Source organism: Cricetulus griseus, chromosome 2 (assembly GCF_003668045.3).
Source record: "Cricetulus griseus strain 17A/GY chromosome 2, alternate assembly CriGri-PICRH-1.0, whole genome shotgun sequence".
Lineage (NCBI taxonomy): Eukaryota > Metazoa > Chordata > Mammalia > Rodentia > Cricetidae > Cricetulus > Cricetulus griseus.
Genome location: NC_048595.1, coordinates 188,661,958 through 188,676,612, shown reverse-complemented (window position 1 = coordinate 188,676,612; position 14,655 = coordinate 188,661,958). Strand labels below are relative to the sequence as shown.

Genomic DNA, 14,655 nt, shown 5'->3' with positions numbered 1-14,655 from the left:
CTGGGGTTACAGTGATTCCCAGAGTGATCATTCACTCAGCCAGGAAGCCTTTGATGCTTGAAGATAAAGGAATGCAGAGGTTTCTTCTCTTCTTAGTCAAAGGTTTGACAACAGACTTCTAAGATGATCCCATAGTACCAGAGTACAAACCCCAGAGATTGGGATCTTTTCCCATCTGGTCGCTGTGCATATGGAGACTGAACATTGCAGAGATATCACTTTAAACCACATGTTTGAAAAAATGCCACTTGTATGTCTGTGGATCTCAGTAATGCACTCCCTCGTTTTTATTTAAAGCTCTACTTATACACTAACTTAGGGTCCAATTTCTTCTACAAATCTAAACTTTTGTATTTCTGGATTTTCCCACTGCTGCACTCCTGACTTTCCAAGCCACTTTCCTCTCCCTGTAGCCATGCACCTGATGCTGATGTAGCAAAGTGCCAAGTGTCTCAAATGTGGCATCCTCCTTCTATCTAGATACATCTTCTTTAAATAAGTACTCACACATCCAAAGTAATAAATTTTAAGCCTTTAAGTAGTCAACATACTTAAAACATAAATGTTATTCTAAATGGTAAACACAAATTGAAGTTTGGAAATATAAATATCATTTGTTTGATTTACTTAAAGAGCAATCATAACACTCAAAGAATTTTGTGAAATTTAACTCCAACATAAAAAAATTACTGGAAAAGGATTTTAACTCATTAAGAAACCATTATACATTATACTATTTTTCATTATTATACAAATAATCATTTGATAATAGACTTTTAGAATATAAAAGGCCAACTTATTTTTAAATGCAAATATAAATCTGCAATTGAAGTCACAAATCTAAATTTTAATATTTTAAAGTATTTTAACATAATTTGCCACATATTTGTTAGCATTCTAGTGGGGATCTGCCAAGCTATTAATGAGTGTCTAATCTGGGCCAATAATAAACAACTGAGCATGAAAAACCTCAGAAACCAGTATATGTTTATGTCCCACACAGTATTTATCAAAATCACCACTCAACTGCACACTTGGTTTTTCCTTCCATTTAGCACTGGATTCAGGAAACTGTAGTAATCATGAACAAAGGTCAAAATGAAAACACCCTGATCTTGGCAAAGTGTTAACTGTAAATTGGATATAAATATAGAGGGTATAAATTTCTCTTATTCTACACAAAATTTCAGCAAATATTCTCCTAATAGTGTGAGGAAATTTGATCTTTCACATTGAAAGCTTTTGCTCTAAAAAAAAATTAAGTGGAGCTTACAGAAATATGTACTCAAAATGATAACTATATTATACAGTCATTTCCATATGGAAACTTCATCAGAAACCTCTTACCACAATCAGTAAAGTTGTTAAATGAACACTGAAAACTAAAACTTAGGCAAAGCCAACTCCCAATAAGAATGTAGGCTATTGCAAAATTAAGAATCCAGAAAATTACAGGTGTAAATCACATTCACTAAGTCCAAGTTCAACCATAAACAGTAAAGTTTCCCTGTTCCTTTACACTATTTAATAAAACAAGTAACCCTCTTTTGCCACTTTATTTCATAGTGAGGCTGAAACTAATGCAGGGTATATCCCATCACGTATCTATATATACACCTAGATATCCACAAACACTGATGCAAACAACAGTTTCCAGGCATTATTTTCTTCATTTTATAGACAACTCTTTACTCTAGAACAACAACTAATTGCATTTTGAATAGACCTAAAAAAAAGTGTTTTAGAAGCACATATTGAAAAAGAAATATAGTATCTGGATGATGGTAGCACACACCTTTAATCTCAGCACTCAAGAGGCAGAGGAATGTAGATCTCTGAGTTCAAGGCCAGCCTGGTCTACAGGCTACAAAGAGAAACCTTGTTGCAGAAAAATAAAAACCAAAACAAAAGACAAAGACACTGTTAAACTTTCCTTTTCACAGAGTGGGTGGAAGTGTGCTGTCTGATGCTGTTTAGCAGACCATCTCTCTCCGCACAAGTACCTGCCAGCATTCCTTCTTCAGATTCAAAGCCCTCAAGCCTAAACTCCGGGAAAGTTTACAAAGTCTTGTCAGTTAAAGACAGGTGAACAAGCATTACAGAGACAGCTGTGCTAAATTTTAACACTATTTATTAACAGTTCCATCTTCCTGAGTTTGCGTTTGTTCTTTGGCATTGGCTTGGGATATAATCCGTTTTTCAGAAGATATTCTTTGCTGAGGCGAATCTGAGCACCATGCTGAAGTTGGAAAGAACACAGTGCTTGAAGAGGGCGAAGCAAAGTCTGTTAAGAAAAAAAAATACTACAAATGTTATTTGTGGCAATTTGTATTCCATCTATATTTTTTTTTCAAATATACTTAGGTGTCATTTTTTATTTCTGCTTTTGACTGTGAAGAGTAATGACTATTTTAACATTTCATAATTATTTCTAAATTCACAGATTCTAATAAAAGGAATTATATTGATTTTCCATATAGGAAATAAGGAGTCTGAGTTAAGTTTTATACACTAATTTATTTAGTTAGCATGAAAATTTGCCATTACAATAACCAGTTAACAAGATGTTTAAAGGAAACATTTAGATAGACAAGCACATCACATTAGTTGAATTTCAATCACAGTTAGTGTACCTCATTGACACAAACAATTCCGTGAGGACAGCAAAGTCTTCCTCACGGTAAGTAGTTCATGGAAGATATAGAGGTGACAGAGCCACATGTGGTACATTTGAAATACTGTAATTTTATACCCTGCCTAAAATAAATTTCTGCAGAGCCAAGCATAGAACATCCACAAATTAACTGGATTTACATGTAAGTTAATAGAGATGGTGAAGGCTGTCATACAACTGGAATAAATATAAGGTTATTCAAGATCAAAAGCCAAAACAAATTTAAATAGTATTTTAAATGCATTTTGGGGGTCAGATTCTTTATATGGAAGGCTTCTTATCAAAACAATTTAAATAGCCATAGCAAAAGTTTGGAAAGGCCACTAAAGAATCATTTTAAAAAAAGAAAAACAACTAAGTCAGGCAGTATCGGCACATGCCTTAAATCCCAGCACTTAAGAGGCAGAGACAGAAGGATCTCTAAGTTCGAGGCATCTACAGAATGAGTGCCAGGACAGCCAGGGCTACACAGAGAAACCCTGTGTTGGGGGGAATAAAAGGAAAAAATTGATAGAAAAACTTCAAAGTATCTATGTGAAAATGTATTCCCCCACCTGTACAAAATACATGGTATATTTTTAAATGTAAAAATATAAAGGGGCTTTACTTTACAATGAAGTATTAAACATTTTGACAGTCTGTGATAATTGCTTCTCCTTACCCATTATTTTTATCCTTATAACAGAACCCAAATTGTATTCATGAAGGAACTATGCCTATCTACTAATAAAATGAGTAATGACAGGTAAATGAAAATCACTTGGGATACATTTTTAGAAGCACTCAAAGCCAACAGATTTAGGTAACATAGGGAGTTTGCCCCCTTTTCCTGTCAAGAACATAATTTTAAATGTGGGACAGCCACCAGTCAACAATAAATGTGATGATTAAAGCCAAACACAGAGGATGATGGACAGACAGAAAAAATGTGGGCTTTTTGTGTTTATTTATGTGTAAGGGTGTCTTGCCTACATGTATGTCTGTGAACCAATGCATGCAGTGCCCATGGGGCAAGAATATGTCATTAGAGAATTATGAGCTGTCATGTTGAGAATTAAAACTGGGTCCTCTGGGAGAGCATCCAGTGCTCTTAACTGCTGAGCCATCTCTCTAGCCGGCAAGTCTGGGTTCTTGATGTCCTTTCCAAGCTATATTTATAACTCAAGACTGCCCACTTTAGCATGTTGTACTTACAGAGGTTTTTAAAGAACTGCTTTAACCAGATGGGCAGTGGTGGCACATACCTTTAATCCCAGCACTTTGGGAGGCAGAGGCAGGTGAATCTCTGTGAGTTCAAGGCCAGCCTGATCTACAAAGCGAATTCCAGGACAGCCAAGGCTATTACACAGAAAAACCATGTCTCAAAGAAAAAAAAATTAATTACTCCTTTTGTTTTTAAATGCTGTCAGACATAATTCCTTATTGATACAGACCAGAAAGAAAAGAAAAGACAAGTATTTTGGAAAACTCTACACAACACTATTGTTCAAAGTCCATTATGTACATTTTCATTATGTAGAAAGCCCATTAGGAATGTTTTCATTATTTCTTTTAATAAGAAAAACAGGAAATGAGGGCTGGAAAGATGGCTCAGTCATTAAAGGCTAGGCTCACAACCAAAAATATAAAAGACAGGAAATGAAATAGAAAAATGTATATATGTTACTTAAAAGTCAACCCAATGGACTGACTGGATGACAAAACATGGCATGGTCACTGCCCTACTTAGTTTTAATTGTCAACTGATGCAGCCTAGAGTCATCTTGAAGAATTGCCCAGATCAGACTGCCCTAACAGCATGTCTGTGGTCAACTGTCTTGATTGTCAATTGACTATGAGTGCCCAGCTCACTGTGGGTGACACCATTCTTTAGGTAGCAAGTACTGGCTAAGCTTGAGCCTGTGTGTGAGCCAACAAAGAAGCATTCCTCCATGGTTTCTGCTTCAAATTCCTACTTGAATTTCTGTCTCAACCTCCCTCAATGATGGACTTCAATCTTTAAATTAAAATAACCTCCTTGCTTGCTTTTGGTCAGAGTAATTTATCACAGCAACACAGATCAAGCGAACTCAATGAAAATGAGGAGCTCAAGTACTAAGTGTCATCTTTGGGTAGAAGTATTACAGGTAATGCAGGATTTACCATTTTTCTTGCCTCTTCTTTATGAAAGTAGAATACTTTTGGATTTTTTCCATAAACCTGGGTCCTTAAGCACCTGCATGAACCTCTACAGGCCCTCCTGGCACTCCCACTGGACAAGTAGCATGTAGACTAGCATCTTCTACCATTTTAACTCACTATGGCCTACCTTGATGGTGCTATCTTATGCTAGTTATGTGTTTCAAGATAGTAAAGTCTCCCTAACAAATTATTATCATAACAAACAGTAAGTGATATATTGGACCCAAAAATTTACAGTGTTGAAACCGCTACCTGACATTCAATAAATGATAATGCTTCTAACATAAAGAAAAATATCAGATTTAAGTGAGAGTACATAAGAAAATCCCATGTATAAAACAAGTTTGTTTCTAAGTGTTTACTTGGGGAAAATGAGTGTTGCATTAATCCTTTTGTCTGCTATGTATGTGGCCAGTTTTCAAGAGGTTATTCCTAGCAATCACTGACGCTGGACAGAGCTAAGGTTTTTAAATTTACATGCAACTAAGAGCCTTTTTACACTTTGAAATTCTTTAAGGTAAAACTTCCCACATAAAGGAAGACCTTGAAGCAAAACTAAACCTGAAGCTGAAGAACCTCTGGTAAATATTGCAGTTGTAGTTTAAACCTTTATTGATCTACCAAAATTGGAGAGGCATAGAAACTCAAAGGTGCTTGTATTGATGATGTTAGCAATTAATACACCTCACTTCATTTTGGAATAGTAAGGTAATGGAGACTGAACACATTAGGAAAGTCCTCTCTCACTGAGCTACATCCCTAGCCTAGGTAACCATTTTTATACAAGTTAAAAAGGAGAAACAAGTACAAAATCAGCCATGCTGACAGTAGGTGGTAAAGCTACAACTCAAGCTGATGTCAAAGCCTGCACTGTGCTCCTTCCAGGAGCCACCCTCTCAGCCTCTCACATCCTGCTGCTTCCTATGCTTCAAAGTTGCTTCAGCATACTAGATGGGGATGAACCAAAAGACTGAAAAATCACTGTTACATTAAACTTGTTTATTCTTAAGAGTTTGATGTCTATAGAATGAAACCATACAGTATTTTGCTGTTTTCCAAGATCTCACAATTTTAAAAAGGTTTTCTTTGGGAAATACACTACAACTTTCCTCCCAAGGAAGAAATAATATACCCATTGTCACAGAAGACAGTAACTGTGTTCCATATAGAAGTATGCTATTTTTTTTTTGTAACTAATTTTTAACAGATTGGCCTTAGGGTTCACTTTCAATAAAACAACTTATACTATAAACTGGGAGCAAATTCGTTTTCTACAATAATGTGAAATGTTTCATTACATGGGTCTCCCACCAAGCATATTAGAATCACCCAAGTCATGGATATAATTGTGAGACATTGTTTCTCTAGTGGCCATTGTGATTTGATCATTCCTGAAAGCTGAAGTAGGCAGAACAAGGGTTCCAGCCCTTACTGTTACTATGAAAGTTTATGTTCGACCATTCCATAAGGAATAACAAAAGCTCAGGACATGTGGGGTCCCATCACAACTCTATACTTTAGCCATTGCTTATTCTCAGACATTATACTAAGGACATAAGTTATCCAAGTCTTGTGTGTGGTCATGATAAAGATTCTTTTTAAAAAGACACCATATCACAAACCATCACATATAATCTATTAGAAATCAATGTCAGCTATTATCTTTTTGTTATCCATGAATGTTTCTGGTTTCTTAAAGAAGGAAAAGTGGTGAAGAGATGGAAATAAAGTTACACAGATAAAGATGACAGGTAAAGAAGAAAAGTGTCTGCGACACCCTGGTCATTCAAGGCACAAAACTAGGATTTCTGGGAAGTGTTTTCCTCAAAGGCAACATGGGGGAGTGAAACCATTTAGCTGAAACAGTCCACATGCACATCCAAAGGACGCCTCATCATGAAACTCAACTTCCATCAAAAGAAGAAAGCCTCTAACTCTCACTCTTTAGCTCAGGGCCCTGGGAGGGGCATATGTCCAGTAGCACTCGGTCCTAGCTCCCAGCCCTCTTTGACTCTTCTGTAAACTCTGCAGACCTTTTCTGTTCTCTTCAGGACTAACATCTTTACAACTTCTGGCTAGGTTTTTATTCACTGCTGAGATTTCCTTCATGGCTCAAGTACTGTGCCTTCACAGTAATGATACTGTACAGTGAGAGAAAGAGGAAGCAGGAAAGAGTGTTCTATATGTGCATGCCTGTGTGAGTATCTGTGTGGTGGCATGTGTGGTAGAGGAGTTACCAACTCGATTTTTTAACTGTCATTCTCTGACATTATTTTGTAAATAAGAAATAATAGTTTACTTATTTTTCACAATCCATCTTAAAATTATTTATTTACTATACCTTTTGCTATAAAGTTTCTAACATGTCCCCAAAAGTTGGGATATAACTAAGCTCATTGAAATGTTATTATGTATTGATAATTATTAGTTATATATGTAACCATTAGAATTTTATGGGAATTAAACCCAATGTTGATTATAGGTTAAATCCTTTTCATATTCTAAGGGCATTTCTATGCATTTAAGTACCTATTTTATACTCTATGCAAGTTTAATAAGGTAAACAGAATGTTAACATAGCTCCTCAAATAAAGGCACCAATGCAAACAAGTAATGTTGCTGGAGAATGTTCTTTTAATTAAAAAGAAAAAGCTAATCACCAGAGAATACAAACTACTTAAAAAAGAAGAGAACACTAAAGGAAAAATCTAGCCAAAAACCTCTATTGAATGCTGTGCTACTTACATGCAATTTAGCATATTAAAAATGCTATTTGTGCCGGGCGTTGGTGGCACACACCTTTAATCCCAGCACTCGGGAGGCAGAGGCAGGCGGATCTCTGTGAGTTCGAGGCCAGCCTGGTCTCCAGAGCCAGTGCCAGGATAGGCCCAAAGCTACACAGAGAAACCCTGTCTCGAAAAAAAAAAAAAAAAAAAAAAAAAAAAAAAAAAAAAAAAAAAAAAAAAGCTATTTGCACAGCTTAGAGGGAATATTTAAATAATGCAATCTGGAATGATAAACCAACACAGTAAAATACCAGATAGGAAGAAGATTATGAAAGTCCATAAATATCTACTGCAGACATACTCCACTTGTCACTTAACTTACACAATTTACAAGTTATGCACATCTAAATTTTCTCAATAAAATCCAACCCAACTTTAAAAATACTATGACTTCCATTTACCTCTTGTATGTTGTTATTTTTCTCCAAGATGGAAAGCGCAGCAGCAGCACATTCTAAGGTAGAAAGGCATCTGCTAGTTGGTTGCATCCGAATTACATATTGACTACAAATGTTAGTTTTTAACTCCACCTGAAACCAAAAACAAAGTAATAAAATGCAATTTTCATCATATTTTTAAAATTATGAAAAATACACTTTAAATACTACTCACCTTCCTCCTAAAATTGCAAGTTTAGAAATATTACATACATCAGCATCTTTGCACATATCCTTTAGTTGTTATTACTGGGTAGCAGAAGCAAGAGTCAAGCTACAAAAAGATATTTGGCAAAGAAAAGATACCCAGCAGAATACATTCAGATTTCTATATACCCCAAATGACACCAGTAACACCCTCCAATGAGGACAATAGTGAATACACACTTCACAAAAGAAGACATAAGAATAGCAAAATGGTACTTGACAAAATGCTCAAATGACCCAATTGAATAGCTTAAAATAAAAACAAACAAAAAAATTAACAAGAGGCTGGGGATACAGTTCAGTGTTAGGGCCCTTGCAGGGCATACAGGATGCCCCCACCTCAATCCTGAGTATTGCCTTCCCTTTATCTTCCTCCCAAAAAGCTAACACCATTATATCAAAATATGGAGGCCCAGAGCCAATGAGTGTGATACCTCAGAACACACAGCCCTAAACAAGATGTCTCCATTGAATCCCTCCCCTAAGAGCTCAGGGAACCACGGAAGAGGCAGAAAGAGTGTTAAGAGCCACAGGGGATGAAGAACACCACGGAAACAAAGTCCTCTAATCACAGGATCCATGTACATATGAACTTACAGACTGAGGCAGCGTGCACAGGGCCTGCATGAGTCTGCACCAGTTAGGATGCTAGGGTTGAAAGAAGTGGACATGTGGCCCCATAATGCTAACCCAGAGGCTATCTCCAATTGGTAACTATTTGCAAATGAAAATTTAATTTTCTCCAAGGGAGTCTCACCAGGAGAAAAAACTGCTCCTAAGTGGAGGCCATATGTCCAGTAGTAGATTGCCAATAGAAAATGAATTCCATGGCATCTTTGGAGGTTAGTTATCTAATAATATCATGGCAGAGTCTTTTGTTTTGTTTTAAAATATAATTTTTATTTTATTTATATTTTTCTCTCTTTTTACCCCAGAGGTCCTCTGTGTATATATTATGGTTTTCATGTAAGTGTTTTTACAGGATTATTGAGTGTGTGAATGAGTAGATCTCTGTGTCTATGTGTTTTCTTGTCTCTTTTCTTGGGCTCTTTTCCTTCTGTTTGTTTTTTCCTAACCCAATGTGTTTTTGTTTTATCTTATTATATTTTATTATTATCCCTTAGAAGCCTGACTGTTTTCTAATGAGACAGAAAGGGGATAGACTTGAATGGGAGAGAAAATGGGGAGGAAATGGGAAGAGTAGAGGGAGGGGAAACCATAGTCAGTATATGGTATATAAGGAAAAAAAACTATGAATTTCAATGCAAAATAAAGGACTTGCTGCACACTTAAAATGTGGTACATACATACAATGAAATTTTATCCAGCTCTAAAGAAAAATGGAATCATGACATTTGCAGGAAAAACAGATGCAAATGAAAATCATTATGTTAAGCAAAAATAAGGGGGGGGTCTTAGAAAGACAAATACATCATGTTTTCTCCCATATGCAGAACAAAGATTTAAACTCTCTCTCTCTCTCTCTCTCTCTCTCTCTCTCTCTCTCTCTCTCTCTCTCTCTGTCTCTCTCTCTTTCTCGTGTGTGTGTGTGTGTGTGTGTGTGTGTGTGTGTGTGTGTGTGTGCATGCGTGTGTTGGGAGTATTGAAAAACAGTAAAAAATAAATAAAAATAAATATGTTACTTCTTTGACTAAATTAAAACTTCACACTAGCAAAACTCTGTGGAAAAAAATAAATTAAATATGAACCTATTCAGGTATCTTGATATTTTTTAACTATATAGCATCATTTAGAAAATCGTAAGAAAATGCAGGGAACTGAGTTTTTCATTTATATGATTCAGAATTTCTTTTCTGAAAGAGGATGTTACAATATTTACATGTTTTTGAGGACTTCCATATATAAACTTTTAACCTCTCAGTTTGGGGGGAAATCCTGCATTGTGAATTTTCATGTAAATGTTCTGTGTTTACAAATATTATTCAAAATAAGTTGCATTCATTTGTGAATGATTATCATTTGGAGTTAGCTTCTGGGTTAGCACTGGGGGCTTAAGACTACTTCTCTTGGTGCTGGACCCCTACCTAGTGCAGACTCCTGTAGGCCTTGTATATTCTGTCTCAGTATACTATAATCTATGAGTATAGTAGAATGTCATTAGGAGTCATTTTATTGTTATATTCCTTTAGCAGAACAGTGGTATTTGGTTTTCCTTTGGTCCTTGACCTATCTAGTCTCATATTCTTGGCCACCTGAGCACTGTAAGGAAGGGTTCCATCTCCTAAGATAGACCTTCAATCCAATGAGATACTGATTTTGCCCATAAGCTTTATGCCACCATTGCACCAATATATCTTGCGGCAGGTCATTCTTGTAGGCGACAGGTTTTGTAGCTAGGTTGGCCTTTACCTTTCTCTGTTGGTAGTGTGCAGAGTACCTCTCAGTATGATAAACATTATTCTGTAGGTGTGAAGGTTCTAGGTAGGAACCAACTTGACTTCCCAATGTCTAATGAGTTGTGTAGGTGTTGTCTTCAGCAATAGGGCCCTATCATCAGCTTTTGGAGAGCAACCAATGCCTTGGCAATATACTAGGTTGTTTGGGGCCCCTTTAGCCAACAACTCAATTAAATACTCCTGGTACTGGGAGCTTCATTTGGTAATGAGAGCTGTTCAGTTGGCACTCAATTTCCACTGCTAAGAAGAAGCATATACCTCATTCTCCATTTCTAGCAGATGCATTATAAAAACTGAACAATGCTGTATCCCAAGTGGTTATAAGACTCACTAATAAAAATGTCCCCATTGCTGGGCAGTGGTGGCACACGCCTTTAATCCAGCACTTGAGATGCAGAGGCAGGTAGATCTTTGTGAATGTGCGGACAGCCTGGTCTATGGAGTGAGTTCCAGGACAGCCAAGACACACAGTCAAACCCTGTCAAAAAATAATAATAAACAATAAAATAAACAAATTAAAATGTCCCTATTAGTTGCTAGGTTCCAAAATGTGTTGTTTCCTTTGCTAATCTCACAAATACAGTATAGCCCTCTTTTTGGATATCAAGTCCATTTTACTCTGGTATATTTTTATTCTACATATATGGTGTTTGAAACAATCACTCAGTGACAACTGACTACTAGATTGCTAATGAAAATTTAATCATTTTCTTTTATTTCGTGAAATAACAATATCACTTTCCCCTTGCCTTTCCTCCCTCCAAATCCTCCCATGTGTGTTGTACCTTCCTTGCTCTCTTTCAAATTCATGGCTTCTATTTCTTTTGTTATTGCTCTGTGTGTGTGTGTGTGTGTGTGTGTGTGTGTGTGTGTGTGTGTGTGTGTGTGTGTGTGTGTGTTCCTAAATATATAAATACAACCTGTTCAATTCATATAGTTATACACACACTCATGTTTTCAGGGCTGACCACTTGGTATTGGATAACCAATTGGTGGGCTCTTCCCTGGGGAAACTTTCTTTTCCAGTCTCCCACTCTCAGTATTCCTTAGTTGCCTATAGTTCTTTGTGTAGGTTTGAGATCTCATGATACTGCCCCCCCATTCACCCCCTGCCCACTTTGGAATGTCCATTGATGTCATCCTTTTCCTATTCCTCTGGCTCCTACTATCTTTCCACTCCCATTTCTGCAATGATCCCTGAGTCTTAGGGATCATTACATTACAAGCATACCAGTTGGGACCAGGCTCCACAACTCTGCATTTTGATGGGCTGTGGTTTACTATAATGGTCTCCATCTGCTGCAATGAGAAGTTTCCTTAATGAAGAGTGAAAACTACACTCATCTGTTAGTTTAAGGACAAATATTTAGAATGTAGATAGGGACTGTGCAAAGTGATGGTTGTAGGTTCTCCTCCAAGATCTATGACTTCCCTACAGTGCTAATGGAAATTTAAATATATTCCCTTCAATCCTCAAACTATTCATCTCAAAAGCTTAACACACATCCATTCTTGACGAAATACATTTCTAAAATACATTTGGATCTGAATCTGAACTTAAGAACAAACATTCCTTCACTACCTTCAATCCAGGATAGAAATACTGATCACTTTAAAACAGATGCTACAACACTGACAAGACATAAAGGATTTAATTTTATCTCACAGATTCAGACTAAACCTTTAAAAAATGGAAATGGTAATTTTTTATTTTTCCCATATATTACAGAATATGACCTATCTGCGTTTGGTTCAATAAATCTGAAAAGCAAGAGTTGCTTTTAAATTGATTTGGGACATACACACTTAGCAAGAACTTTTAATAGCCTCAGAGCATACTAAAAAGTAGCTAAGAACCAGTAAAAAGTACATGAAATGTCATAGCTTATACAGGCTTCATTTGTGCATATGCATATATGAATGTGCGTGCGTGCGTGCGTGTGTGCTCTGAAAGGAAAACTTATGGGCTTCAAAAGCAAAATGTTTTAAAGTGTTGTATCTTACAATAAACAGTATGAAGGTTATGAAATGCAAAGACAATTATAACCAACAATGAAATCCATTAGTAATTTCTAAAAGCAATGAAATACATTTTAATGTCATTTTTATTCTGAATCAGTTTATCTAGATTTCTTTCATTTGTATTCAGTATATTTCTCAAATTATACAAAAAAAACTTTTTTAAATTACTAGTAATATGGCAAGGTATTCTTAGAAAGTTAAGTATTCTTAGCCATCTGTTCATACTATACACGCCTCATCTTTTCATAAACAGTTTTATTCACCATACCTCATAATTGAAGTACATAATCATACCAGCTGTCTAACTGTGCCAACCATGCCTGTCATGCAATAGCTCCTTTTTCTGAATTAATTGTGTCCACTGGACCAATTTAATACAGACTTCTCTAGGATGACTTTGCCAACTGTGACAGCTGTTGCATGGAAGTCTACAATGCATACACTGCTGCACACAGCTTATTTTCATTGTGGTTATGCAAAACATTTCTGAATAATGTATTCCTCCAAAAATGTAAGTACACAGAGGCTTATGCATCATCAGAAAATAATATGGCTCTCTAAAAGTTACAGTTGATTAAAAACAAATATCAAGCCAGCCACAATATTAGACCCTTTCAGGTATGACCACAATTCACAAAATACATGGGATCAAGGCACTAATATTTAATAAACAAAATGAGACTGACAAGATGGCCTACTAAGTAATGAATGACACTTGCTGCCAAGCTTGATAACCTGTCAGATCCACAGGACCCCAGGACATGATAGAGAGAAAAAAACCAACTCCCACAAATTGTCCTGTTACTTCTATAGACACACAGTGACACACCATGTATATATACAAAGATATATACAAAAATTATCCACAAATTTTATATAAGCAAGAAAACAAAACAATCTAGCTCAGTATTAATAAAAATACATTGTCATAATATAAACCTTAATAATGGAGCAAACTGGCCTTCATTAAAATTAAAAACATGTTATTCAAAATCAATATTAAATAAATGCAAAGCAGGGGTGAGACTGAAATAAATATTTGTGATACATAAATCTAACAGGGACTTTGTAGATCTATTTATAAGTCTTGCATCTCAATAATAAAAATTATCCCCCAAGGGAAGGACAGACACTTGAAGAAATTCAAATGGCGAAACATAAAGTGATGCTTGGCATCAGTGATCATAAGAGGGGCACAAATGCAAATTAAACCACAATGAGGCACAAGCTACTACAGTTAAAATGACTAAAACCAAGAAAAAGTTAAATAAGAAACAAAGTCCACTTTTAGTTACTTATTTACTCAGGAAAAAAAAAAATGAAAGCATGTGATCCAAAAGACTTGTAAAAAGAAAAACCCTCATTCATCCTTTCTACCCAGAGAAACAAATGATCATGCGATTGAAAATTACTTTTCTTACTTTGATCTCTTTTATTTTTTTATTTAGAGAATACTTTATTAGTTTTTGTAATCAAACCCATGTAGATAAGACCTTACATATTTAATACAGTGCGTTACCCCTGTACAAATGGAAAACAATTAAGTTCAACATTTCTAGACCAATATGGCTGTTAATTTCTGTACAATGCCAACTCAACATGGTAAACTGGGATACTTTTTCCAAAGTTGACAACACAGCTAAAGTTTCCAAAAATTCAAATATTATATATGTATGTATGTATATATATATATATATATGTGTGTGTGTGTGTGTGTGTGTGTGTATATGTGTGTATATATATATATATATTTATATAAAAAGACCAATAATAGCAGTATGTTATACATCAATAGCAGCAACAGCTTTTCCAGGTTCTGCAGTCATTTGAACAAAATTGTAGAGACATCCAGCACACTCCATTTAAAAAAACAAAAACAAAGTAAAAAACAAAATCCCAGAAAACAGCACTGTTCTGTTACTCTTGTGGTA

The 14,655-nt window shown here is 35.8% G+C and overlaps 1 protein-coding gene across 2 annotated transcripts in view; it reads right to left on the bottom strand.

The window, feature by feature from the left end:
• Positions 1 to 2,113: 2,113 nt before the first annotated feature.
• Dtwd2 (DTW domain containing 2) overlaps positions 2,114 to 14,655 on the bottom strand; it is a 55,460-nt gene continuing 42,918 nt past the window's right edge. For both annotated transcript variants that reach the window (XM_027400877.2, XM_035439040.1), the window contains 2 exons: positions 8,043 to 8,171; positions 2,114 to 2,284 (listed from right to left, as the gene is read on the bottom strand). In XM_027400877.2, the coding sequence (XP_027256678.1) occupies positions 2,114 to 2,284; positions 8,043 to 8,171 (300 nt within the window). The remainder of the gene's footprint in view (positions 2,285 to 8,042; positions 8,172 to 14,655) is intronic.